Source organism: Spermophilus citellus (assembly GCF_964194105.1).
Source record: "Spermophilus citellus genome assembly, chromosome: 11".
Taxonomy (NCBI): domain Eukaryota; kingdom Metazoa; phylum Chordata; class Mammalia; order Rodentia; family Sciuridae; genus Spermophilus; species Spermophilus citellus.
This window is the reverse complement of record NC_138192.1, coordinates 107,586,076-107,612,671: the sequence shown is the minus strand read 5'-3', so window position 1 is coordinate 107,612,671 and position 26,596 is coordinate 107,586,076. Positions and strand designations below refer to the sequence as shown.

General features: G+C 35.9%; 1 protein-coding gene and 1 pseudogene across 3 annotated transcripts; one reads left to right on the top strand and one right to left on the bottom strand.

Annotated features, from left to right (window-relative positions):
- Window positions 1-1,476: 1,476 nt before the first annotated feature.
- On the bottom strand, window positions 1,477-26,400 carry FASTKD2 (FAST kinase domains 2). 2 transcript variants are annotated; one of them, XM_081260538.1, is made up of 12 exons: window positions 26,254-26,400; window positions 24,851-25,686; window positions 21,788-21,891; window positions 20,918-21,026; window positions 20,550-20,673; window positions 20,149-20,288; window positions 18,510-18,682; window positions 7,338-7,501; window positions 5,754-5,969; window positions 5,321-5,405; window positions 2,895-3,009; window positions 1,477-1,796 (listed from the first exon to the last, which is right to left on the bottom strand). In XM_081260538.1, exons 2-12 carry the CDS (start codon window positions 25,586-25,588, stop codon window positions 1,677-1,679), a joined length of 2,088 nt encoding a protein of 695 aa, XP_081116664.1. In that variant the 5' UTR covers window positions 25,589-25,686; window positions 26,254-26,400; the 3' UTR covers window positions 1,477-1,676. The 2 variants fall into 2 exon arrangements, with proteins under 2 accessions (XP_081116664.1, XP_081116665.1); XM_081260539.1 differs by having other exon boundaries at window positions 26,340-26,396.
- LOC308630452 (large ribosomal subunit protein uL23-like) lies at window positions 13,811-14,231 on the top strand (annotated as a pseudogene). The gene has a single exon. The product of its transcript is annotated as a large ribosomal subunit protein uL23-like (transcript).
- Window positions 26,401-26,596: the final 196 nt, after the last annotated feature.

Sequence of the window (26,596 nt, the reverse complement as noted above, 5' to 3'; positions counted from 1 at the left end):
AGAAGAAACTGATACACACTTAACATTTAAAGAATGAACCCTAGTTTCTCTAATAACAGAATATTCTCACCTCATTCTGAAACTTATAAAGGTTAAATCACTTGGCTAAAACTAGACGATGTCCAATTTGGAACCAGAATCCAGACCACTTGGGATGAACAGCCCTGAAATAGGAAGATGCAGAAATCAATGGCATAGCTGAAACTTCTGAAAAATAAAATTCTTTGAGCCTTAACTTCTTCATCTATAAAATGAAAGAGGTCACTAAATGACCACTGAGCTTCTTTTTAGGTCTAACCTTTCCTAAATGCAGGCTGCATTAAGTTGATAAAACCCAACAGCTATTGTCTTATTGCTGCAGTTTTGTTTTATTGCCAGCCTGGGGAATCCTCAACTACTTTTCCTGTAAGCCCATGTCAGCTCACATTCAAACCTTAGCCCTGACCAACTATCTGCGTAGCCTTGGTAAATAACTTATCCTCATTCTAGAGATGAGGAAATGAGAGCCCAGAGAGAATCCTGAGAGCCGATATACCTCAAAAGGCTAAGACAACAGAGAAACTACACATGAACACTGAGCAGTGCCCAGTATCTAGTAAGATGTCTAGGAACTACAAGTCTTCTGTACTTGTTGGTAGAATAATACCAGTTTACATGAAACCCATACTGCAAGCTCCACAAGTGACCCAGCCTATTCACCACCATATCCCCAAAAACTCAAATACTGGGTAGACAAGTACAGAAAAAAATATTTAAACTGCAACAAATATTTGAATAAGAGACTAAATAGACACAATTGAAAAAATAGTACTCAGGTCTGATTCACCACACACTTCAGCTATATATTTAATTTGAAAGATCTCATAAAATGATGGGAGAGGTAAAGAGGAAGAAAATAAGAGAAAGGAATAACATAAATAATGGCAAGGTATTACCAACTATGCCATCTACGTACTATCTCATCTGTGTTTCTCCACCTGCAGCACTGGTTGCAAAGGCAAATGCCATCCTTATCATTTTTAACATGCTGCCTCACTAGTTAACATCCTCTACAACTTGAGTACCAAGACCAATTGCTATCTGGCCAACACTTGAAGTGATTTGGAGGTATAACTCCATGTCATAGAACAGTGATAGCAGAAGTACGTATTCACAGATTTCAAACACAAAGACACACCAACTTGCCTATGACCCATCAAAACCAGCTAAGAAACAAATTTTTTCAAATATTAAAGCTGGGGAGAAAAAAAATGAAACCTACAGCTCTTGAATTTGTCAAATATCTGTATAGTAGAGGGAACAGGTGTTGGGAAAATGATCCTTCTGGAATTTTTTCAATATATTCTAAGGTACCAGTAATCAACACTTCTGTCATTCTTAAAATTAACTTGAAGAAATGAAGCAACTTTTTCTGTCAGATAAATTTCATTGATAACTGAATTTCAGTCTTTTTTTTTTTTAAAGAGAGAGAGAGAGAATTTTTAATATTTATTTTCCAGATATCGGTGGACACAACATCTTTGTTTATATGTGGTGCTGAGGATCAAACCCCGGCCGCACGCATGCCAGGCAAGCACACTACAGCTTGAGCCACATCCCCAGCCCCGAATTTCAGTCTTTATTAAAGTTATTTTTATAAATGCATATGTCCTAATATGAAAAGGTTGACTTTTACTTTAATATGTGCTTTGCAAATTTGCATCAGCAGAAGGAAGGGCTTCAACTGAATAAATTTTAGTCTTCAAAAATGTGACCACATCTTCCATCTTTAGTTTTTCCAACTCCCACTTGTTGACCTTAACAGAGAAAGAAGAAAATAGTCAGTTTATGAAAAGATAACACACATACACAGAGGAAAAAAACTAATGTAGGGATCAAACATATTAAAGTCAACTGCTTTTTAAAAGCAGTTACCTTACAATTACTCATATTTTAAAGGCCAAATGAGATGATAAGCTCAGAATGAGTAAAGATATAACAGTAAAAATTATAAAAATTTTAAAGGTCCTCTAAATGGTATAAAAATTACTTTCTGGGGGGAAATCTTCCTTAGAATGTATATCACCAGTATGAAAAACAAAATCTTAAATAGTAGTACATCAAAAGAAAGAGGCTATCTTAATCTCAGTAATCTGGACAATCTGCCCCTGGATACTAAAGTATGATAATGGAGGATCAAATATTTACACTTTACATTTTGTGTAGGACAAAACCAGTTGCACTGAGATGGATTCCAAGATTATCATAAATTTATTTGCAAGATTCTTGCTACAGACAGAAACGTCTGCAGAGACTGTTAAAGAAAAGCTGTGTTGCTTGGGATCAAAGGGAAGCATAAGAGGGAAGAAGAGGAACCATCATCCCCAAGCTATCCAGGAAACAAGCACTCTCCAACAGCCTCACTGGCCAGGGAAAGCAGAGCTTTAATATTTTTTCTTCCCTGTTCAAGATAATTGAGAAACTGAAAATGGTTTCATGTGTCTTCAATTATATAAGAAAAGATATTAGTTTCTTATCAAAAAATGATAGTAATCAGCTGAGTAGAAGCCAAGTCATGTATTAGAAATGTTCTTATTAAAACAAACAAACAAACAAACAAAAAAAACAGTGGGCTGTGGCTCTGGCTCAGTGGTGGAGTGCTCACCTAGCACGTGTGAAGCACTGGGTTCAATCCTCAACACCACATAAAAATAAATAAATAAATAAATAAAGATATTGTGTCCATCTACAACTAAAAAAAAATATTAAAAAATAAAACAAACAACTAAAGCACTTATTCTAATAATGCTCACAATTTCTCTATAGAGTCCTAGTAATCAACTTCACCATTCCTGGTAGCTGTTAGAATGTATAACAGAAATTAAAGAGTGTTTCATATGCATTTTTTTGCTTACCAAGATTACATGAAAACCCATTGCATTCAAATGACGCATTTTCACAGCAAAGAATCCTCTGGGGTGGTTTGAATCCAAACAATAAACAGATCTAGGAACACACAGCACAGCTACTCTGAAAACAAAAATAAACAATATGTGAACAGTTATAGAGACCACCATTTACAGCCCTGCTGCCTTGATGCTCTTTGGGGGTTTCTAAGTGGAGCTCTTCACTCACCACAGTCCTTACCATTCCCTACAATCTTAGTCCTTCACCTCTTTCCATTACTTGGCATCTGAAGATGCTACAAAATACAAAGATTACTTTGTAAACTAAAACCTTATCATTAATATATAACAAAGTTATCCCTCAGCCATCTTTAAGGATGGCTATTTTTTTGAAGTAGAAACTTTTCAGATATAAAAGCACTCTTTTTAAAGGGTTTCCTGTGTGCTAATCTCTGATCTGAATACAATTATCCAGTAGAAGCTCTGGTGGAGGTTAACACCAATGGTAATGCTCTTCTTGTACATACTTCACATACTCTAAAGAACAATATTTAAAAACCACAACTTAGAGAACACAAAGAAATCCCTAAGAGAAAGGAAAGACTAAAAAACGTAAAATGTGTAAATGTAACAAAAATGTGCAAGGTGTCACTTAATTTTTTCATTGTTCTTTGCATTTTGGAAATGAGTAATGAATTCATTAGGAGGGGAAAAAAATGGAAGGAAAAAAAAAGACATTAAGACTATTGTCTTCTCTACCCTGGCTGCTAAAAGAGAAATTTCATATTTTTAAAGAAATGTTTGCTTCTTCTCTTCTCAGTACTTCACGCTGAGAACTATATTATTTTATTATGTAAGAACAATGATATACCTAAAACAAAAAAATGACCTGTGACTAGGATTAGAGAGTATTAATGGTTTGGATATGTGGTGCCTCCCAAAGTTCCTATGTTAATATAGAAATATGCAGATTTAAATGATTAGATTATGATATCTGCAACCTGACCAATCCATTCTAGTTTGAATGAATTGACTGGGTAATCTTTAGGTCAAAGAGGCATGACTAGCAGGGTGGGTCACTGAGGGAGTGCCCTGCAAAGGTTCATCTTCCCTGAAGCCCCTTCCCCTTTCTCTCTCTGCTTCCCATCTGTCACGTCTTGAGCAGATCTCCTCTACCACAACCTTCCACCATGATGTTCTGCCTCACCTTGGAGATCCAGAATAATGATTTGGCAGACCACGGACCAAATCATTGACATCATGAGCTGAAATAAACGTTTGCTTTTCTAAGTTGTTCTGGTCAGGTATTTTGATCACAGCAATGCTAAACTGACTAACACCAAGAGAAAGCCTTTTTTGAGCAGATGGTAACAAGGGCAGGGAAGACAGCACATGAAAAAATGGTCCAGAAATAGCCAAATGAATTCAGAAAGGGAAAACTTACAGAACTTCACATGAATGGAAAGGAATGGGTAGATAAGAATTTGAATCCCTGAAGATTTATTTTGCACCTTCCTCTTTAATATTTATGTACCTATCCAATAGAATAACAGGATATTTAAATTCCACACGGTTGACATTCATATCTGATTCATGTTTGTGTGCCCCACGGGGCCTAACAGAGATTTTCCACAAAGGCTGACTGAATAGGGGTGTGTGTGTTCAATGATCCCATGATCACACACATCTGCTGACCAGGCAAGACATTCCCTCATGAAATGGCATCATAATTTTCCCAAAGGTACTCTATTTATAATGTGTGAGTCAAAGGAACAACTATGATTACCTTCGATGGGCTCTGCTTCGTATACAACACAGCTTAATTAAGAAGTTAAGGTTTCTCTACTTTTGAAAAGGTCTTGTGATACAGCAAAATATTTAGTAGGTATTTGATTTTTGCAGAAGCTTCAAGTATCTATGGTCATTATTATTATCTTCTCAGAAGTTTATACTGCAGTGATAGTTTCAATTATTTTAGCTTCAGAACATTTTTTAAAAAATGTCTATTTTGGTAAGTGACCGAACTCCAGTCCACTGTATTCAACAAAATGCAAACATTTGCACCTAAGCAACAGATTTAAGGCTAAGAAGTCCCACGATACATTGCAGGCTCCATACAAATGTAAGGTCTTGGTATTATGCTATTTCACATGAAGTCTTTCGGAATTAAGATTTAAATTCAGAAAGTCCAGCAAATGAGCCAGGCGCAGTAGTGCACACCTGTAATCCCAGCAGCTGAGCCAGGAGGATCATGAGTTCAAAGCCAACCTCAGCAAAAACGAGGGGCTAAGCAACTCAGTAAGACCCTGTCTCTAAATAAAATACAAAATAAGGCTGGAGATGTGACTCAGTAGTGGAGTGCCCCTTAGATCAATCCCTGATACCCTCATTCCCCCCAAAAAAGAAAGTCCAGCAAATGAGTATTGGTACGCAACCTTTGCATATTTGTAGCAGAAGTCACATCAATGTCAGAAAATGAAAGCACTTGGCTCCTGTTAGTATCCATTCTGATTTCAAAATCTGAAAGAAAAAATTTGATATTAATGTTTCAACATTGCTCAAAGTGATTTTCTGTTTGAAAATGTGTCTAACACTAATAATATCATTAATGATAATGATAGCTAAACATATGGAGAGCTAGCCATGTGCCAAACACTAATCCAGAGACTTTGTAAAATTTCCTTTATTGGCCACAAGAATCTTATGAGATGGGTACTATTATTATTGTGCTTTTGCAGATAAGTAAGACACAGAGCAAGAATCAAAGGCAGGTCCAAAGGCAACACTACACTGCACTGGACATGCTGCAGTAAACTCCCCAACCTCTGAAAGAAAATAAATAAAATTAAATAAAGAAACTTCTCATACCAATATGATAATTATGTGGCAACTGCACATCTTTGGAGAAGTATCCTTCACCACCTAGAAGGCTAGTTAGTGCCTCTGTAATCTCTGCATTCGGGCGTGGTGGTGGTGATGGCTGCTGTGGTAGTGAAATGTCTTTGGCCTTCTGATAAGGAGTGTCATCCAGTTTTAAACAAGTATCAACAATGTGAAGCTTATGAACATTCCTCTCAATGTCACCTAGAAAGAAAGAAAGAAAGAAAGAAAGAAAGAAAGAAAGAAAGAAAGAAAGAAAATGCATCATTATGAAAAATATTAATGCCACATTTTAAAAATTACACTGCATCTATATTTGTAATCAGCTTTCTTATTATAAGAACTCTATCAATGTTGCCCTACTTTCCAGGGCCTGGACCAGTGCCCTGTACCTGTCCAAGTTTTAGGCCTTAAAATATCTTTAGAAGTGATTTAGTCTAAACTCCTCATTTTATAGAGGCAATATCCAAGAATGTTAAAAGAAGCCTCATGTGTAATTAAAGGCAAAGTTGGGACTAGAATGAAGGTTCCCCTGGCTTTAAGGCTGTTTCTTAAATATACTATTTGAAAAATCAGCACATGGAATTGACCCTTCACAACTCAATTTTGGGATTTTTATAACATTGTTTTAAAAAGGATTACAACTAACTTATTCTCAGATACATCATCAAGTTTTGTATGTCTATCCAGATATTTATTTTCCTTATTTAAAAGCCAACAATTAATTTGGTTCTAATAAATAAATTCGCTAATTTGATAGCTATTTAGTTATTTATTCTAACAGGCTGTGTCCTCATTACAGGTCACAAGTAACCAAGTGTTTACAGCTATAAGGATTGACTTAAGTGGCTTTAAATGTGACATGTACAGATTAGGAAATGCAAACACCTCTGATCTAGGCATAAAGAACAATTGGAACATTTAGCCTTTGTATAAAAGCATACAGTGTAAACAAAAAAGTGTAATGCTGTTTAAGCTTGGATCTTTAATGTTCCCAAAGGCCTACATGCTAAAGGACTAGAGGTCATCCTGTGGTGCTACTGAAAAGCAGTGGAACCTCTAGGAGGCAGAGTCTAGTGGAAGGAAGTTAGAGCACTGGGGGTTCCCTTGAAGGTCACTGGCACTCTGGCCCCTTCCTCCCTCCCTCTCTCCTGCCTGGCTGTCATGAGGTAAGCAGCCTTCTCCATCATGTGTTCCCATCATGATGTACCATGCTGCCACAGGCCAAAGGGACACAGCCCAGCAATCATGGACTGAAAATTCTCAAACAGGACCAAAATAAATGTCTCCTCCTTATAAGCTGATCTTCTTAGGTCTTTTTGTCACGGGATGGAAAGCTGACTAACACAATGATGCCATCCTTTTTCTTCTCTTCTATACACAGCCCCTTGTCACTACAGGAGGCTCAGTGGGTTTGCTGGTTTCAGCACTGACCTTTAACTTCACCATTATCAGTCCTTTCCTCAGAAACATCTGTTCTGCACATTTAACTCTGACTGAAACCCCATTTGGAATCACAAGGTAGACAGTGGTAGTGACTTCTTTCAGTCACTATTTGCAACAACGTCCTACCTGATGTCAGCAGCTCATTGATCACATTCTTTTGGAGAAGCTGGTTAACAGAGGCCAAGGGGAAATAATTAATCACACAAAATGAACATATTGCATTCAGAAGGTTTTCAGAAGAGATGTGATGAAGACAGCCGGTCAGAGCACTAGCCATAATTTCCAGGAACCTTTTGGGGAACAAAGAAAAACCAGATTTCAAATATACATAGAAGACACGGTTATGGAAGACCTAATTAGCTGCTATAGAACCAGCATCCTTTAGAAATCCAAAGTAAAGAGAAAAAAGCGGGCTTGTAAATAAGTTTTTACACACGGTTTGGGACAGGCTGCTCTCTCACAGAGTATGTATCAACTTGCTGTTGCTATTGTCTTGCACAAAAAGTGTTTTACACGCTTTCATTTAATTCCTATTAAAACTCTATGGGCTATTATTACTATTACCCTCATAATAAAGATGAGTAAACAGGCTCAAAGAAGTTGAGGAACTAGCAGTATATGAACAAACAGCCAAGAAGTAGCAAAGACAATATCAGAACCTAAATTGTCAAGATCCATAGCCTTTTAATCATTATATTATATTTTCTTTAAGGCTGGACCATCACTGCAGATTTGTAATCAATTAAAATTCCCTAGCTATCAAGTTTTCTTTCTTGAGTTTAAAACCTGAGAAAATATTCTGGGTTAAGAACTGTAAACTAAGTTTACCACCCAGAGCTAATATTATACAGTATAACAAAGAATTTTAGCATCGACTCAGAGAGGAAAGATCAAACTTCGGTGAGGTTATTTACCCAGAATGATAATACTAATAAATGGCACAGATATTCTTTGAGCCCAGGTCAGTCTGACTCTCATGGAATCTTTTATTTGTATCATTATGTAAGAAAAAAATAAAATACATAGAAAGTCCTGTGATAATACAGAGGAAAAAAAAAGTAGAGTAGCATTTGGGAGAATTTGAACAGGTAAAAAGATGAGAAAAGGGAAGATCAATTGAACGGAGCCCTGAAAATGTATGCTATTTCAGTGTCAGTGAATAACTAGTGAGAGGAAAGCACAGAGTAGGGATTCTTACAATAAGGGCAAATATGCCTAATTAACAATGCAACTGAAGGGCAACTGAGAGATCCCACAGACCCAGCTGATTGGGTCCAGGAGGAAGGGAGGCCTGGTAGGCTTGGAGAGCTATAGGTGTTACAACAAGACAGAGAAATTTAACAGATCTTATAGAAAAAAATGAGATATCATTATTAAACTGATGGCTGATTTCACTTGGATTGTGTAATTCAAAGACAGGTAGGACAGGGTAGGGCCACAGATGATGAAGTCTGGAGACTGGGTGGTGATTACCTCTGCATCTTGTCTCCCTCTCTCCTCACCTGTACCCTATGCTTTCACAGCCCCAAGCTGTGTGCTGCTTCCTCACATGTTCTGCTGTTTCTTTCAGGTCTTGTAAACACAGTGCCTTTTACTCAGCATGTCCTTTCCTGCTTCTCTTCCCCTATGATCTCCTATACATCCGGCTTTTAAGACCAGCTCAGATACCATCTCTTCCTGGCAGCACTGAGTACACATTTCCTGTATGTATCTCTATCACTCTATTTTTCATGCTATATTTAACTGCCAATTTAGATGTCCAATTTATCTATTATACCAAATCCTCTGGTGAGAATGACTGTCTTATTTATCTTTTTGCCTAACTATCCAGGTGTTTGGTAAACATTTAATGGCTAAATGAATAAATAAACTTAGAAGAAGAGACAGAAGGAGGAGCACATTAGTAGACAAGGATGAGTCAATAATTATGAACTCACTTCCAGAATTACTGAAACTTGAGACACTTCAAGATGTACAGTGAAGACATACAAACCCCAGAGATAGGTTTGGAACTCAGAATACACTAACAACCAGAGATGCAAATCTGGGATTATCCATAGGGTGGTAAATGCAGATCAAAAGAGAAGAATCCAAAGGATCAAAACGACACGGTATAAGTGGTAAATGTTTTCTTTCTTGAGTTTCAAACCCAAGAAAATATTCTGGATCGAATACATCCCTTCCTCCAATAAAATGATTAATGTACACAAAAAGGGCATTCATTACGCTAAGCCAAATTTGGCACCACCATCTGACCCAATTCCTCTCTTCTAGTCAATGTCTTTCCAAATGCTTAGCATTATGCTGCTTCCATAGCTTTGCCACCCCTGTCACTATCTATTCTCTTTCCTTCATAAAGCATTCATTTGGTACCCGGCACCTGCCTTCCTCTGGATAAACAAGATGTGTCCTCCTAACTAGACTAAGAAGGGAATACAAACTTCTTTTTTATGTCCTCAGAGTAGAAAACTCAGGCAACTACACATTCATGACTGACTAACCTCGATCTACTAACCGCACTTTGGCTGTCCCCTTTCTCCAGAGAAGAAATGTTGAGATGGGAGACTAAGGATGAGATCAATCTCAGCACTATGGACACTTAGTTGGATGGCTCCTTGGTGTAAGAGGCGGTCTATCCTGTGCAGAGCAAGACGTCAGTAGCATCCCTGGGCTCTACCCATTAGAGACTTCCTCCAGTCATGATAACAAAATATCAAAAAATGTCTCCAGCACTGTTCAATATTCCTTTGGAGGCAAAACCACTTCTAGTTAAGAACTACGAGGTTAAATAAAGGCAGAGCAGACAGACAAAAGGGTAATATTTATAATTTGCTTCCTGTACTAATTCTGTTCCTGCTGTTTTATTGAGTTTCATAGCTTTTTTTTAAACCTCTATTATTCCCCCTCTATTTCCAATATAAAATTTTATTGGACAAAATTATCTTTGGGGATGTCTAGAGTCAGCTAAAAAAACTCCCTAAATGGCTAGTGCTTGTTTTCTAATCCCAAAGAATCTGTGGAACTGTTTCTGGAGTTTTAATTACCACTTAGCTGGATACCGTTCATCTGAAATGTCTACGGGGTCGCCAGGAGCCAGCCTCATAAGAAAACCGAGCAGGGAAGTAGATGAAGGATGAATCTGGGTGAAGTTCAAGACAACAGGAACCTGGGTCTGACTCTAGAGTGCTTGCCAACTGAGAATCAGAGGCAGATTAATTAACAAACAACTATAACTATGTGGTCAAGGCTCTAAGAGATCTATATGAGACATGGCAAGCATCCGGGCTCTGAAGGAGACAATTAGGAAAGCACACAAAACGTGGTTTGAGTTGAATTTGTCCACTCGCTATAGAGCATGGTGGCCAGTTGCTTTTTAGGTGGCTCAGTATGACTCTGTTGATTATCTGCCCACATCAGGTAGATATCTGTCCCAAACCTGGCTGGATTTTGTGGGTAAATTTGAATAAGAAAAAAACAACATGATAGAAGACAGTTGTAATCAAGCCAGATGATGGCAAAGGGATGGATTGTGAATACTGCCATGAAGACTTTCAGAACTGCGGTAGTGTGTTCCTCCAAGAGCTGTGACCTAAACTCTACTTTAATTTTTAATCTAAAGATTACTTTGGATATTAGCCAAATTATATTCTTATGTTGTGGACATGTATGAATATGTAACCAATCCCACCATTATGCACAATTATAATGCACCAATTGAAAAATGTGGAAAGAGAAAAAATAAAGATCACTTTGTGCCAGGGATTAAGAACCTGGCATGGATTTTCAAAATGACCCAATGCAACTACAAGTAACTCAAGCCCATTTTAATAATGAATAAATCAAAGCACAGATAAATAACTTGTCAAAAGTCAAGTAGTTTCTGAACAGCAGAGCTAGGATTCAAACAAAAGAAAGCTATCTATGCTTTTAATCGATCTTCTAACAGAAGACATTTTATATACATATCTAGTTTTTAATGACTCCTAACTGTTCCAGAGAGAAAGAAAGATCTAAAGGAAGAAAAGCAAAGGCATAGAACAACTTGTAGAACCTAAGAAATTGTTACATGTTTGTGGTTAAAATAAAAAGAAGACAATGCAGTAGCACAGACCAAATAAACTATAGTGGAGTGAGTCAGCAAGATAGCAGAATAAAAAGGTCCAGCCCTAACTGCCTCACAGAAAAAAATGATTTAACAAAAATATATAGATCAGAAAGCCCTTATGAGGCTTTATGGAAGTCCAGAATCCAGTTAAGACATTTTAGTATTTCAGATGCACACAAAACCAAGAATAGCTGCATGGACACAGATAAGGAGAACAATTTCTTTGCATGCCACCCCTCCTGCCAGTGGGCACAGCTCAGCAGCATAAGAGATTATCTTGGCCTATAACTACTCCCATGGAGCAAAGAGTGGTGCATGCACTGAATGTGCTGGACTTTTAGCATATGGACCAAGGGACTGGTTTCTGTTTGGTCTCACGTGAGGTACTGATGGAACCAGACAGTTCAGATGTCTAAAGGCAATTAAGAACAAAGGAAAAAGGGTACGTGACTTTCTACACCCAGCACACCTCCACAAGATTGAGAGAAGGTGCAGAAGACAGGGCTTCATTCCAGGGAGCAAGGGAGAGGAGTGGAGCATGGCTTCAAGCTCACAGCTTTCAGTATGCTGAGGGGTCAGTTTCTATCTTGCCTCGAATCTCCACGCCAATACAACAAGCAGAATTCAGAAGCCAAGGAGAAATTAAGAAGAAAGGAAAAGGGATTGGTGGTTTGCAACAGGCAACACAACTCTCCAAGATTAGGAAAAGGGCTCATCTCAAAGCTACTCCACAAGAGACAGGAAAGGAATAAGGTATACCTCCAATGTCCTACCTGCTGGTCAGTAGACACTAGAGGAAGGAAGAGATCATGGCTTCCTAAAAACAGTGGAACTAATAACTATTTCTAATTAGGAATCTATGAGTACAGAGAAAAGGTTGGTGATGCTCCATATTCTGTATCTGGACTGACTGGTAAGGGTCTTTCCTTGACAAAGCCAGTCTGTAAAGACAGGAAGATGCAGTTGTTTCTTTAAATGTGTAGACATGGGTGCACAGCTATGAGGCACAGAAACATCAGAAACATGGCAACAATCAGAGGAGCACAAAAAATCTCCAGTAATCAACCACAAAGAAATGGATATTCATTAGCTAACTCACAAAGCATACAAGATAATTGTCTTAGAGAAGTTCAGTAAATTTTAAGAGGACACAGACAAGTAAATAAAATCAGGAAAATGATACATGAACAATATGAGGATATCAACAAAGAGATAATAAACCACAAAAATAAAGCCAAAGAGAATTCTAGACCTGAAGACCATAACACCAATGACATGACTTCCTGGCTGCCAAGCCGCACAGCCAGTCTGCTGGACCCTGCTGAGCAGTGGCAGCAGAGTAGTAAAACAGTGAAGAGGCAGTCCAGGTGGACAGCAGCAAAGCAAGCACAGTCTGCAGCTGTGTGGGGCCTGCCATGTAGGTAAAGCAGTCCTGAAGTACTGTAAGCCAAGGTAGGTTGACCTGTCACCCTTTGAAGGTCAGACCTGGGCATGACACGATGCCTGCTACAGAAGGCCACTTCACGCAGCACAGCATCAAACTGCTAGCATAGACCATTCCGTGACCTCAACCTTCCTAACCTGTGGTAAGAAAATGGCAGTGGGGCAGGCCTGAATGGAAACCGGGACTCAAGAATTGACTAATAGTGTTAATGTTTCCAAATCCTAATTAACATAAATTTGAACCAATAGCAACGGTATTGATATTGAACCAATAGCATTCTTTCAAACTCTAATTAGCATAAGCTTAGACCAATAGCAGTTACCCAGTGCTATATAAAACACCTAGACTAGCACTTGTGGGAGAAAAACTGCTATTGGGTCCTCTCCTGCATTGCAAGAGTTTTGTTCCTGTATCCTACTCTTACACTCACTTATCCTAGTCTGTGGATTTCATTCTCTGAATTCATGAGACAAGAATCCAGAAAGAATTAGAAATTGATGGTGAGTTGCTGGGTTCTGCTACAACACTGGACAGCATGACCCACCATTAAAAGCAGCAACACTACTCAGCTGCAGAGGCCTGCAACTTTATGCAGACCCCACCCACCAGCAGAATCAGAGAAACTCTGTTCCCACCTGCCAGCAGCTGCAGGGAATCAAACCTCTGGTTTCACCTATACTGAAAAGTTCAGTAGAGAGCTGAAAGCACATTTGAGCACAAAGAAAAACATCAGCTAATCCAAACACAGGTCATTTGAAATTCTCTAATCAAAAGGATGGGAGAATAAAAAAGTATTAAGAAAGTCTAAAGGACTTATGGGACATCATCAAGCATACCACATTTGTATTTAAAGAGTTTCAGAAGAGAGAGGGAGGAGCCAGAAGTTCATTTAAAGGAACAGTACCCAAAACCCCTCAAAATCCTGGGGAGAATAATGGATGTCCACACTAAAAAAAGCCCAAATGCCTCCATTGGACAAACCCAAAGAAATCTATATCAAGATACAATGTAATCAGATTGTCAAAAGTCATAGGCATGCGTACCACCATGATGGTGCTGAAAGCTAAGAAGGAAGCTCTGCCCCTCCCAAAGCTGAAGCTAAAACAAAAGCTTTGAAGGCCGAGAAGGCAGTGTTGAAGGGTGTCCATAGCCATAAAAAGAAGAAGATCCACAAGTCCACAAGTCACCTACCTTCCGGCAACCCAAGACAATATGGCTCTGGAGGCAGCCAAAATATCCTCCGAAGAGCACCCTCAGAAGAAACAAGCTTAACCACTATGCCATCATCAAGTTCCCCTTGACCACAGAGCCAGCCATGAAGAAGATAGAAGACAACAACACACTGTATTCATTGTGGATGTCAAGACCAACAAACACCAGATCAAACAAGCTATAAAGAAGCTCTGACATTGATCTGGCCAAGGTTAACACCCTGATCAGGCCTGATGGAGAGAAGAAGGCATATGTTTGACTGGCTCCTAATTATGATGCTTTGGACGTTGCCAAAAAATTGGGATCATCTAAACAGAGTCCAGCTGTCTAATTCTAAATATACTCTTTTTTTTCAACATTAAAAAAAAAAAAAACTCAAAAGGCAAAGACAGAATTTTGAAAGAAGCAAGAGAAGAGTATATCACCATATACATATATATGGGAACCTCCATAGAACTATCAGAGATTTCTCGGCAAAACCCTGCAGGCCGGAATGAAGTGGGATAATATATTCAAAGTGCCAACCAAAAACCAACTATTCTTGGGATAATATCCCAACTATCCTTGGGATAACAGCCCTTTAAAAATGAAGGAGAGACAAAGACTTTCCAACAAATGAAAGCTGAGGGAGAATATCACCACTACGCTTGCCATACAGAAATGCTAAAGGGCATTTTTCTAGTTAAAATGAAATGACACAAAATAGAAATACAAAAGTGTATGAAAGTTGCTGGACTACAGGGTACATGCCTGTGATCCCAGCAACTCAGGAGGCTGAGACAAAAGAATCATAGGTTCAAGGCCCACCTGGGCAACTTAGTGAGATCCTATCTCAAAATAAAAAAATAAAAAAGGTCTCAGAATAAAAGCTCAGTAGTAAAGTGCCCCTCAGTTCAATCCTCAGTACCACAAAAAGGAAAACTATATACATATATACAAAAGTAGAAAACTCACCAAAGGTAAATACATAAAAATATAGAAGACTATAATACTGTAATGAATAGTATGTAAACACTTTTAATTCTAGTGTAAAAGTTAAAGAATAAAAGTATTAAGAGTACTATAATTATAAAAATATATTAATAGAATCCTACTAAATTGAAACATCAGTGGGGGGAAAAGTGTACAGTCTTTGTATGTGATTAAAGCTACCATCTTATATACATTGCTACAGTGATGTTTTATGTAAGACCTATAGTAGCCAGAAATAAAATACCTATCAAGAATACACAAAAGAAAAAAAAAAAAAAGAATAATAGCACATATCCAATTATAAAGGAAGACAGCAAGAAAGGAAAAAAGAAAAAGAATTACAAAATTGAAAATAATGAAATGGCAATAGTAAGTCCTTCTCTTAATAATTAATTAAACATAAAAAGACTAAAGTAGCTAAATGGACTAAAAAAAAAAAAAAAAAAAAGAACCAAATATATGCAGCGAACAAGAAACTCACTTTAGATTTAAGAACACAAATAATCAGAAAATAGACGGGGAAAAATATATTCCATGCAACAATAGACAAATAAGAGCAGGGGTAGCCATATTTGTATCAGACAAAATAGATTTTCAGTTAAAACCTCTCATAATAGACTAAGAAGGTTACATATAATGATAAAAGGGTTAGTTCATCATGAAAATACACCAATTATAAAATATAGGGATTCAACATCAGAGCACTCACCTATAAAGCAAAAACTGACAGATCTGAAAGGAGTAATAGACTGCAGCATAATAACCTTACTTTGAATAACGGACAGAACATCCAGAAAGAAAAGCAATAAGGACATAAAGAACTTGAACAATGCTATAGATTAAATGAGGATAACAAATACATATAGAACATATAGACCAGAATACATTTTCTCAAGTGCACACAGAACATTCTTAAGGTCAGTTCAAGTGTTATATCACAAAAAAAAAGTCTTAAGAAATTTATGAAAACTGAAATCATATCAGGTTCTCCTTTTAAACCACAATGGGATAAAAATCATAAATTGATAACAGAAAGAAATTCACAAATATGTGAAAATCATACAATACACTCTTGAACAACTAACTAGTGGGTCAAAGAAGAAATCAAAAGGAAAATCAGAAAATATTTCAACAAAAACATGAACACAAAAAATTATGGGATGCAGAAAAAGTACTATAAAAAAGGAAGCAATAAATGCCTATTAAAGAAAAGAAAGATCTCAAACAATTTGAATTTATACCTCAAAAAGCTTAAAAAAAAAGAACACACTAAGTTTACAATTAGCAGAATTAAGATTATAATAGAAATAAAGGAAATAAAGAATAGAAAAAAAGTGGCAAACCTAAGACTTGCTTTCTTGAAGAGGTTAACAAAATTGACAAACCCCTAAGGAGACTAGCAGGAGAAAAGAAAAGAAGATTCAAATGAATAAAATCAGTTTTGAACAAAGATATATTATAACTAATGTCACAGAAATAATAAGATCATAAAAGATTACTACGAAAAATTACATGACAACAAATTGGATAATCAAGAAGAAATAGAAGAATTCCTAGAAATATATAAAAAGTCTAAACAGGCCAATAGGAATAAGAAGACCAAATTAGTAATCAAAACCTCAACAGGACTGGGGTGTAGTTCAGTGGCAGAGCACTTGCCTACCATGAGTGAGGCCCTAGGTTTAATTCTTAGCACCACAAAAAGAAAAGAAAACAATGAAAAAGTCAGGACTAGAATGGCTTCACTGATGAATACTACCAAATATTGAGAGAAGAATTAATACCAGTCCTTCTTAAATTCATCCAAACATTTGAAGAAGGGGGAACATTTCTAAATTCATGAGATCAGCATTACCCTCACACCAAGGCCAGACAAACAGCTCTACAAAAAAAATCACAGGTTAATATCTTTGATGAACATAAATGCAAAAGTCCTCAACAAAATACCAGCCAACCAAATTCAACAGCACATTACAAGTTCGTATACTACAAGCAAGATTTATCTAGGTATGCAAGGTTGGTTCAACTTACATAGTCAATTAATGTGATACACCAAATTAACAGCGTGAAGGATAAATAGCATACAATCATCTTAATAAAGAAAAGAGTTTGAAAAAAAATGAACAGTCTTTTGTGATAAAAAATCTCAGCAAATTAAGCATGGAAGGAATATATCTCAACATAATAAAGGTCATATATGAAAAGCCCATAGCTAACACCATATTCAATGGTGAAAACCTAAAATCTTCTCCTTAAGATCAGAAACAGGACAAGAATGCTACTTGGAGCAATTAGGTTAAATAAATAAATAGAAAAAAAAAAGAAAAGAAGGAAGAATTCACCTAAGAAAAGAAGTATTTGCTTTATTCCCATACAATGAACTATCCAAAAAAAAAAAAAAAAATATATATATATATATATATATGTATGTGTATGTATATATACATATAAATCAATTCCATTTATAATAGCATAAAAAAAGAATAAAATATTTAGGAATAAGACTAACCAGGCAAGTAAAAGACTTATGCACTAAAAGCTACAAAACTTAGATGAATTAAAGACAACATAAATAAATAGAAAGACATCTCATATTCACGGATTGTAAGACAATATTTTTAAAACGTCCATACTATTTCAACATGATCTACAGATACAATGCAATCTCCATCAAAACTCCAACAGCACTTTTTACAGAAGGAGAAAAATATAACCTTAAAATTCATATGGGAGTCACAAAATTGCCAAAGCAATTTTGGTAAAGAAAAACTAAGCTGGAACTGTAACATTTTTTGGATTCAAAATATATTACAAATCTACATTAATTTAAAAAAACAGTGTGGTACTGGCATAAAAACAGACAAGGGTGTCTAGAATGAACAATGGAAAAAGCATAGTCTCTTCAATAAAAGTGTTGGGAAAACCGATATCCACATTCAAAATAATAAAATTAGACCTTTATCTTACACTATTCACAAGAGTTGACTCAAAATGGATTAATAGTTTATAACCTAAAATCTGAAACTCTAAAACTTGTAGGAGGAAACATGACAGGAAAAGCTTTATGACACTGGTATAGGCAATGATGCTCTGGCTATGATACCAAAAGTACAAACAACAAAAGCAAAAACAGACAAGGAAGTCTTCTGCATAGCAAAAGAAACAATCAACAGAATCAAAAGGTAATCTATAGAGGGAGAAAATATATCTGATAGGGGGTTAATAATAATAATACTTAAAAATTCCCAATTTCTCAATCAAGCTTTAAAAAAATGAACTATGAATTTAGGAGCTGAAGGGATAAACTGAGAGTTCAAAATGAAAACTCCAATATTGAATGAACAAATATAAAGAACCAAGAAACAAGCAAAACAAAGAACAACAAAAATAAAACAAAATTCTGTTTAACTTCATAATTGAGTAAGAAACACTAGGTTTTATCTCTTGACATGAATGATGGCTGTAGATATGTTCCCTCGTGGTAATTGATTAAACATTTGGTTGGCAATCTTTTCTGTAAGTATGCAATATGACAAAAAAGAGATAAAAAGAAAAAAGTACATACTCTCTGTCCTGGGAATCACAGAAATGATTGAGAGAAGAATATACATGAAGAATAGGGACAATGCTCCTCAAGCTTAAGAATGAAGGCTCCTCTACTATTTTCTTCATAAACAAGTCCATCAAACCAACATGTCGAAATCCAAAGTTTTCAAATAAAAGGAGGAGAAAAAGAACCTTAAAAAGAATTGAGGAGAAACTCATTAATTAATAGGCACATTATGCTACTAGTAATTTTTTTAATCTCAAAAAAAAAAAAAAAACCAGAAATGTGCTGTCACACAGAATACTCCCTAAAAAGGAAAAATTATCTTTTCCTCATAAAATCTGTTTCATTAGTTGTTGAATGAGATATCAAGTTAATAAGCAATCTCTTTTTATAAGTTAAGAATTAGGGCATACAATGATTTCTTTACTTCTTATTCCACTTAAAAATAAATTATTTCCAACATGTATTTCATACTACTGATCTGAAAATTACTTTTAAATACACCTTTTCTAGAGCTTTTCAAAGACCAACTCAATCTTGAACTGCTCCCACTTCCAAACCTAAATATTTCCTAGTTTCTAATACATGTGATAACTAAAAAATTTCTAAATTTAATAGTAATTTCTAAAAGAATGGAGCAATATTATTAAAATAAAATTTCCAGTTTGCCTCCAATTTCTTTTTTGGTCTTTATCACAATAATTACTTCTCTTTCTGAAATCAATTTCATAGTACTCAAATTCATATTACTCTCCAAAGTAAATTGAACCTTGTGGTCCACCATAGTTACCACCTACTTCACTGGAAAAAGGAATTTCTGCTAGTTTGATTTATTTAGATATGTATGTTATTAAACACCACTCTTAAATTGAAACTTTTACTCAGAAAGAAACAATGGACATGATCACTAAGTAATAATATTTTATTCTTCAAAAACTACATACCTGTCATAGTACCCATCTCTATGTTTCAAAATCTAACAAGGAAGATGTATAAACAATGCCAAGTATCTAACTAAAGTACCATACAACCTTTTGAAAACCAAATAGAAGAGAAAACTTCGGACTTTTAGATTTTTGTTTCACATAGAAATATGATTAAAAGATTGAACAGGAGGGGTAGAGTTGAAGCTAAGTGGTGGAGCACTTGCCTTGCACATATGAGTCACTAGGTTTTCTCCTCAGCACAACACAAAAATAAAGAAATAAAATAAAGGTGTTGTGTACATCTACAATTAAAAAATAAAATATAAAAAAAAGATTCAACAGGAGCAGCTCAGGAGGCTGAGGTAGGAGGATCCTGAGTTCAAAGCCAGCCAGCCTCAGCAACTTAGCAAGGACCTAAACAATTTAGTGAGACCCAGTCTCCAAATTAAAAAAATTATAAAAAGAGCTAGGGATGTAGTAAAGCACCCCTGGATTCAATCCCTGGTACCAAAAAAAAAAAAAAAAAAAAAAAAGATTGAACAGTATATTAACAAATAACTGATAGACATAAATAATAAAGAGCTTATTTTTCAAAAGTCTATTTAGCACTGAAATATTTTGATATCTTAAATGGTACAAAGCAGAAAGAGAAATACTTAAAATGCTAAGTAAACTAATATTCTTCTCAAAATTTTCTGAAGTTTATTCTCAACTGATAATATACTCACTTGTTTTAATTTCCAGATTTCAAAAGTTGTAGCCACATAATCTGCTATTCCCTTGAAGAGATCTAAATTCTGGTATCGGAGGTCTTTGCAGGACTGCAATATGCTGATCAATATTTTAAAAGGACATCCATGGATATTATCTTTAAGAATGAGTTAAATAAACAACCAAAATTACCAGTTTTGGATATAAGATTCACAATGCTCAATACTTTTTGTTTCTTTAGGAAAAAAACAGCAATGTATTTTGTCAAAAAACAACACTACAACAAAAATAAAGTTTAGATATAATCATATCATCATATTTTCTTCATACCAACATAAAGTTTTAAAAACATAACACATACAATTTAAAACAGTAGGTAAAATGCTACAAATCATAAAAAAAAAAAAATTCCTCTTACCTATGACCATCTTACTGCATTCATTCAGGAGTATAACAGAACGGTGATTCATAGCAGCTAATACCTCAAACATGCGTTGGCTATTCAAAACAGAAAATCTGTCTAATTCTTTCAAGGCTTTCATCTAAAAAAATAATAAGTTCATATTTAATTTATCATTTGTAGAAAATAAACTTTTATTTTTAAATAAAAAGGATGAAGTTTAGAAAAAATAACTCAAATAGACAAGTAAATATGTTAATTCACTTTAGCAAAGCCAAACTCAAATGCACAGCCATGTCTTCCTAAAAAATTGACTTTAGGAAGTGATAGCAGATCATAAGACTTTTCTCAAATCTTACCCTTCTAGAGAAAATTCAGTTATTTACCTCCAATTTCCTTTTAAGAGCAACTGGTGTATCCTTTCCAATATATTTCATCACAGTTTGTAAAGTAAAGACACGTTCTATTTTCCAAACCTGCTGATCAACTAGTATCCTATAATTAAACACAATAAAAGTTATAATCCTAGAATCTTCAAACCAGAACAGAAATCTTAAAATTTCATTTGGTCGAGCTCTCCCTTCCCACAGGCAAGAAACATGAAGCCCATAGACATGAACCTGTCTATCAGAGTGTAAGTAGTTAGTAAAGATCTAGAACCAGTCTAGCCCCACTTCCTCTCACATTATTACACTCTTTATTAACGAGCAAATCACATCAGAAGATTATACTGGGATATCCTAGGAATAGCCAACAAAGATATAAAATTAACTATTATACTCAATAATCTATGCCATTAGATCAGTTGCATCGATTTTATAAATCCCCTTTCAAGCTGAGTCAATGTCATGAAACCCCTACACAGTGCCCAAATAACCATTCTGAATTGAATATACATGTCAATCTTCCCCATTTCATATTGGTACTGATTTTTCATTTTTTCAGTCTTTTTGTAGTGCTGGAGATAGAACTTACTGCTAAGCAAGCACTCTACTTTCTTTTAAAATACATTAATTTAGAAGTCAGTGTTGCCCACAATTTTTTTATATGGTAAACCCTTAAAAAAAAACAGGTATTATTTCTAACTTTATTTCATACAAAGTCAGAATTTTAAGTTCAATAAAGAAGTAAAGACTTTACCAACAGTGCCTTCCCTCCCTCTATTCTCCTGCTCATTTTCATCTCAATTTTTAATTTCCAGTGTCAGAGGAAGAACAGAGAAAAACCACATGAAGAAAGCATAAGAGAATTCTCACCACAATCCTGCTCGAAGAACATGCACATTCTTGCATGGTTTCATTGCCTCTAAAATAGTTGACAAAATGGAAAGACATCTCTCATCACACTCATTGATACGTTCCTATTGAAATATAATTAAAAAACACTAAAGATGATGAGCACTTAGTAGACTATCTCCGTCAAGCAAAACCACTGACCTGATGTCTTTAAATAAAGGATTAAGTACAAAACTGAGTCAATATAGTCAGTCAATAATAAACAACTTCTCTGGGAAAGAAGACATCATACTTAAGTGAAGTTACCAAATAACAGATGCATATTCTTTTATGCATCCATACATTTTTATATTTAATTAAATGACAAGTTCTATCAAACATTATTTTTACCTCTTCTTAGGACCCAAGACTATCATGAAGGCCAATATGATACAGTAATATAAGATCTACTGAAGTACACAGAGCAACTTTCTCCTTCCTAAAGACCCTTAGGAGGCTGTGTTCTTATAATTTATCTATCTTTTCCTGAGTATCTTTCCTGAACCTATTAACTTCAGTTGTAAATCTCCTGCCACATTTTACTACCGCTATCTGGGTCTCAGGAGCCCAGGCTCCAAGAATCCTTCCTTGAGGTCTCTTTATTTAGGGTACTAATTTTGATTCCAGAAATGGCAGTGAGCATAATTTGGAAAATGAATAGTAAGAAAAAAGATTACCTGGTACTCCACAATTTAATCACAACTACCCTATACACCTCATAAGGTTAATTATGATCACATTTGAGGAAATCAGGACAAAAGAGGTACACTCTTTGCTAAAATAACATCACTAACCAGTTATAATGTATTGAGTCAGAACCAGATAATGATAAAAATGAATAAGTCTGAAAGGAAAAAAAGATTTTGTTACCATAAGACAATCTGTGGTACTCCATCAATACCTGCTCTGAAAGGAAAGTCTATCTGGCTGTGAGTGAAGGGCAAAGTCATTGATGGCAGTGAGACATAATCATACACACAGATATTCTGACTCCAAATATCCATGGCTTCTACTTCACCAGTGTAAATGCAATGCTGATGTGAATACCTGTCCAAGATCTAGTACCAGTAAGAGGATCACTGACTAGGTAGGGTGATTTATTATAATCACTTTTAAGTAACTACATAAGAAACTAATATATAATCTACCAAATAAGCATGGATATTCTGTGGCTGAAATGAATATATATACATACACAAAATAAAAATTAGTTCTTAATTGAAGACATAAGGAAATCACAGTAATGTAGAAAGTTAAAGTTAAAAACTCTCATACACCTATGAACCTAATTCTTGAATTCCACAGCTAGATAATATATGTGTCAAATTATCTTCAAGAACTTCTTTCTTTAAAATAAACATTATTTTATTACTATAATTTCAGTTTAGAAGACTGAGGTGTTTACAAATGATTATTTTAATGAGCTAATCCTTCCTGACATCTGGTAAATGACATCAAGCAGAACACTGACACCCTTGTTTGAAACCAAAAGTTCCCCTATCCAATTTCATTCTTCCTTCCAATGCATTTTCCACTAATTCAGAGACTGAAATACAAATCTGAGCATGTCAACCTTTGGTTTAAAAACCTTCAATGAATTCCCATTGCCTAAAAGATAAATATAAACCCCTGAAGCAGGCATAAAAGGTTCTTTACAATTTTGCTCTTATTTCTTCCTAGCCTCATGTTCTACTACCAAGCTACTTGCTGCCCCGACTATCCCACTTGGCCACAATGGGCACAACTTGCTTCCCATCCATTCAAACACACAGCCACATCATTCTGTTCTTCAACAGGATGGTCATCCCTCAACTGCTGGTCATCCCTTGGTCTCAGCTTAGGCATAATTTCTAACTGGGCTTGAATCCCAATTCTACCATGGATTAGGTGTTCATTCAATCAGTACCTTACCAAGTATAGGTACTGCATCCCTAACCCAAATATCTGAAACTTAAACATTGGCACTAAAATTTTTGGATTTTGGAGCATTTCAGATGTTGGGTTAAAATGGTCAAGGTTCAAGTAGTAAAGTCTACGCAAATACTTCAAAATCTGAAAACTCCAAAATCGGAAGCACTTCTAATCCCAAGCATTTCAAGTAATGGATACTCAATCTGTACCTAAAGATAGGGACAGTAACAGGTACATGTCTTGGCCATATAATTAACCTAAGTTTCAGTTTCCTAATCATTAATGAGAGTAATAATACCTATGTTAAAGGGCTATACTAAGGATTACATGGGACGATTCTGTATTTAAATTTTATACCCTGCTTCAAACACTGATCCATCTCATCTTACCATCATGAAGACAAACTAGATTGGAAACTTATGTTATACCCTCTCATATAACATATTTTTCTTTTATTTCTTTGAGAGCTCTATACGGTCAGCATTCTGTTTATAATTGTATTCCCAAGTGTTCAGAACAGTTAGAAAGCACGGCTCATTAAAGGAATGTTATTTTTGTAATTTCCTGCAAAATATGTCTTCCCCTCTAGATTATAAGCTTCATGTGTATTAGATTACAAGGTTCATGTGTATAAGCTTCATGTGTATTTTATATCCCCACTGACAAATGCAACAACTTGTTGACAACTAATATATGTTTATTACATGAATAAATGAATCTACCAGCTGTGTGACCTTAGTCAAACAGCTTAATATCACTGGGACTGATTCTTCATCCTCAAAATAACATTGATCCCATAAGGTTAAGAGGATTAAATAAATTATATAAGTAAAAGGAAAAGATGCTCAATAAACATCAGTTCCCTTCCCTTCTCTCCTTCCTTCAACTACTCAACCTTTCTTTGTAAATCTTGCATCTCTCCCCATTTTAGCCTATTCACAACACTGGAGAAAGTAAAGGGGGCAGACTTTCACAGATTTCCACATCAAAAGAAATGACCTAACTTGAGGTCTCTAAAAAAGAAATGAAAAAATAAATGATCTCTTTTGGTAGCTACACATCAATTTCCCTTCACATTCTTTTGAGATATGATAAACTGAGTAAAAACACATTTAAGTCGCCCTTAAATTTTACCTGGATAAACCTCAGCAACGTCTGTACCAGAAGAGTATTCTGAGGGACTCCAAGCTTCACTATAGCATGAAGACTGAACAGTAGGTGGTCATAGTGCATAATCTTGGCTTCTCTTATCGTTTGTTCACACAACTGGTTAAACGCAGGGTGATTAAACATCAACTGCTTTTCGAAGTGTTTCTGGTCATCGGACATCCTTTTGGCAATTGTCCACATTGCTGACAAATAGTTACTACTAGGAAATGTAGGTGCTTTGGAAAATATATCTAAAACATCACACAGGGAATTACATTCCTCAGACAGTTTTCTAGAGGTCACAGGGGTTGGTTTTGTTCCCTTGGTGAACATATCTTCACCAGAGGCCTCATGATGGAAGTTTACTTTCTTCAATCCATTATCAGATGTACCAACAGAGACAAGAGAATGTGTTGAGTCAACGGATAAGCTTCTAGAACAAAGTAGTCTGTCAACTTTAAAGACAGTGACATTGCTTAGGTCTTTTGTTTGAAAGACACTATATCCTGATTTTAAAATGAATGGACCCTGAAAGAGATATCTAATGGATGTTTGCATTCTATCATGAAAGTAATTTAACAGAAGGTTTCTTAGCTTCTGGTTTGAATGAGCATTTTTTGGTGTGCGAAATCCCAAAGAATACTGCCTCAAAGTTCTGCTTTTTGGAACTGAAGTACTGAGTTGTCTGAGGTTCCACAGAAAGGAACTTGTTTTGTTGTTCATTTTGCTATCCACTGAAACACTTTCAAATGTGTTTAAAGTTGCCAGTATAAAACAAAAGTCACTCCTATTTGTGAAAGAGAACGCATGCTGTCATTTTCCTGTAAGGAACAGAGTAAAGGAAGAAAGAAAAATTAAACCAATCTTCTACTTAAATAAACACAATGCATTTAACAGAGGCTAAGGTGGGAACCTACCAATCCAACAGATTTACATTTAAAAGGTAAAACTAGTTCACCAATACAGGCATCCCCCATTTTTACCACAATGTGTGCATTGTTTTAAAGTACTCAGGGTCAACCACTTTAGAAACAATTTTTGCAAAAACTAGCTTGAAAAGAAACAGAAAAAAAGAAGAAGAAAAAAGATTTCAGATGAAAAGTTCTTCCATAAAGCTTCCTCTGCGGAAGAAATTTTTGTTAGTACTGCCTTTGAAATATCTTCAATGGAAATAAAAAGTTTAACTTTGATGGATACTTTCCAACATGATGCTTTAGCAACGACAGAACACGGACTGTTAATAATACTGACTTGGACAAGCTGGACTTGCTCGGGACAGGAAGCAGGAAACAAAAATGATGTGCCCCACGCTTGTAAGATGTCACTCACCGGACCCCACACCCCGTGTCAACATGCTCCTGCAGCTGGGACACCCAGCACCAGCCTACCTCCTTAAACTCACTGCCGGGGCTACTCCTCAGACCTTTTTTCATAAGGCAAAAAGTCTCGGGTGTTATACTGCCGGTGGCCCCACCTGTGCTCGTCCTCCAGTCACCTTACAGCAGAACCCGTGCCACTATACGGAGGCCGCCATGATAACTTTGCCGATGAGCACGCGAATCGCGAGATTTTACGGATTCCCTTACAGGTCAAAAAGGATATGTTCCTGGCGGTTGCAGAAGGGTATGTTTGGAGAGAAAAAAAAAAAAAAAAGGCTACCAAAAAGAATGACTAGTTTTATTGAAGGCAGAGATGGAAACTAGGAGTGGAAGAAACCACGAACCTTATAAA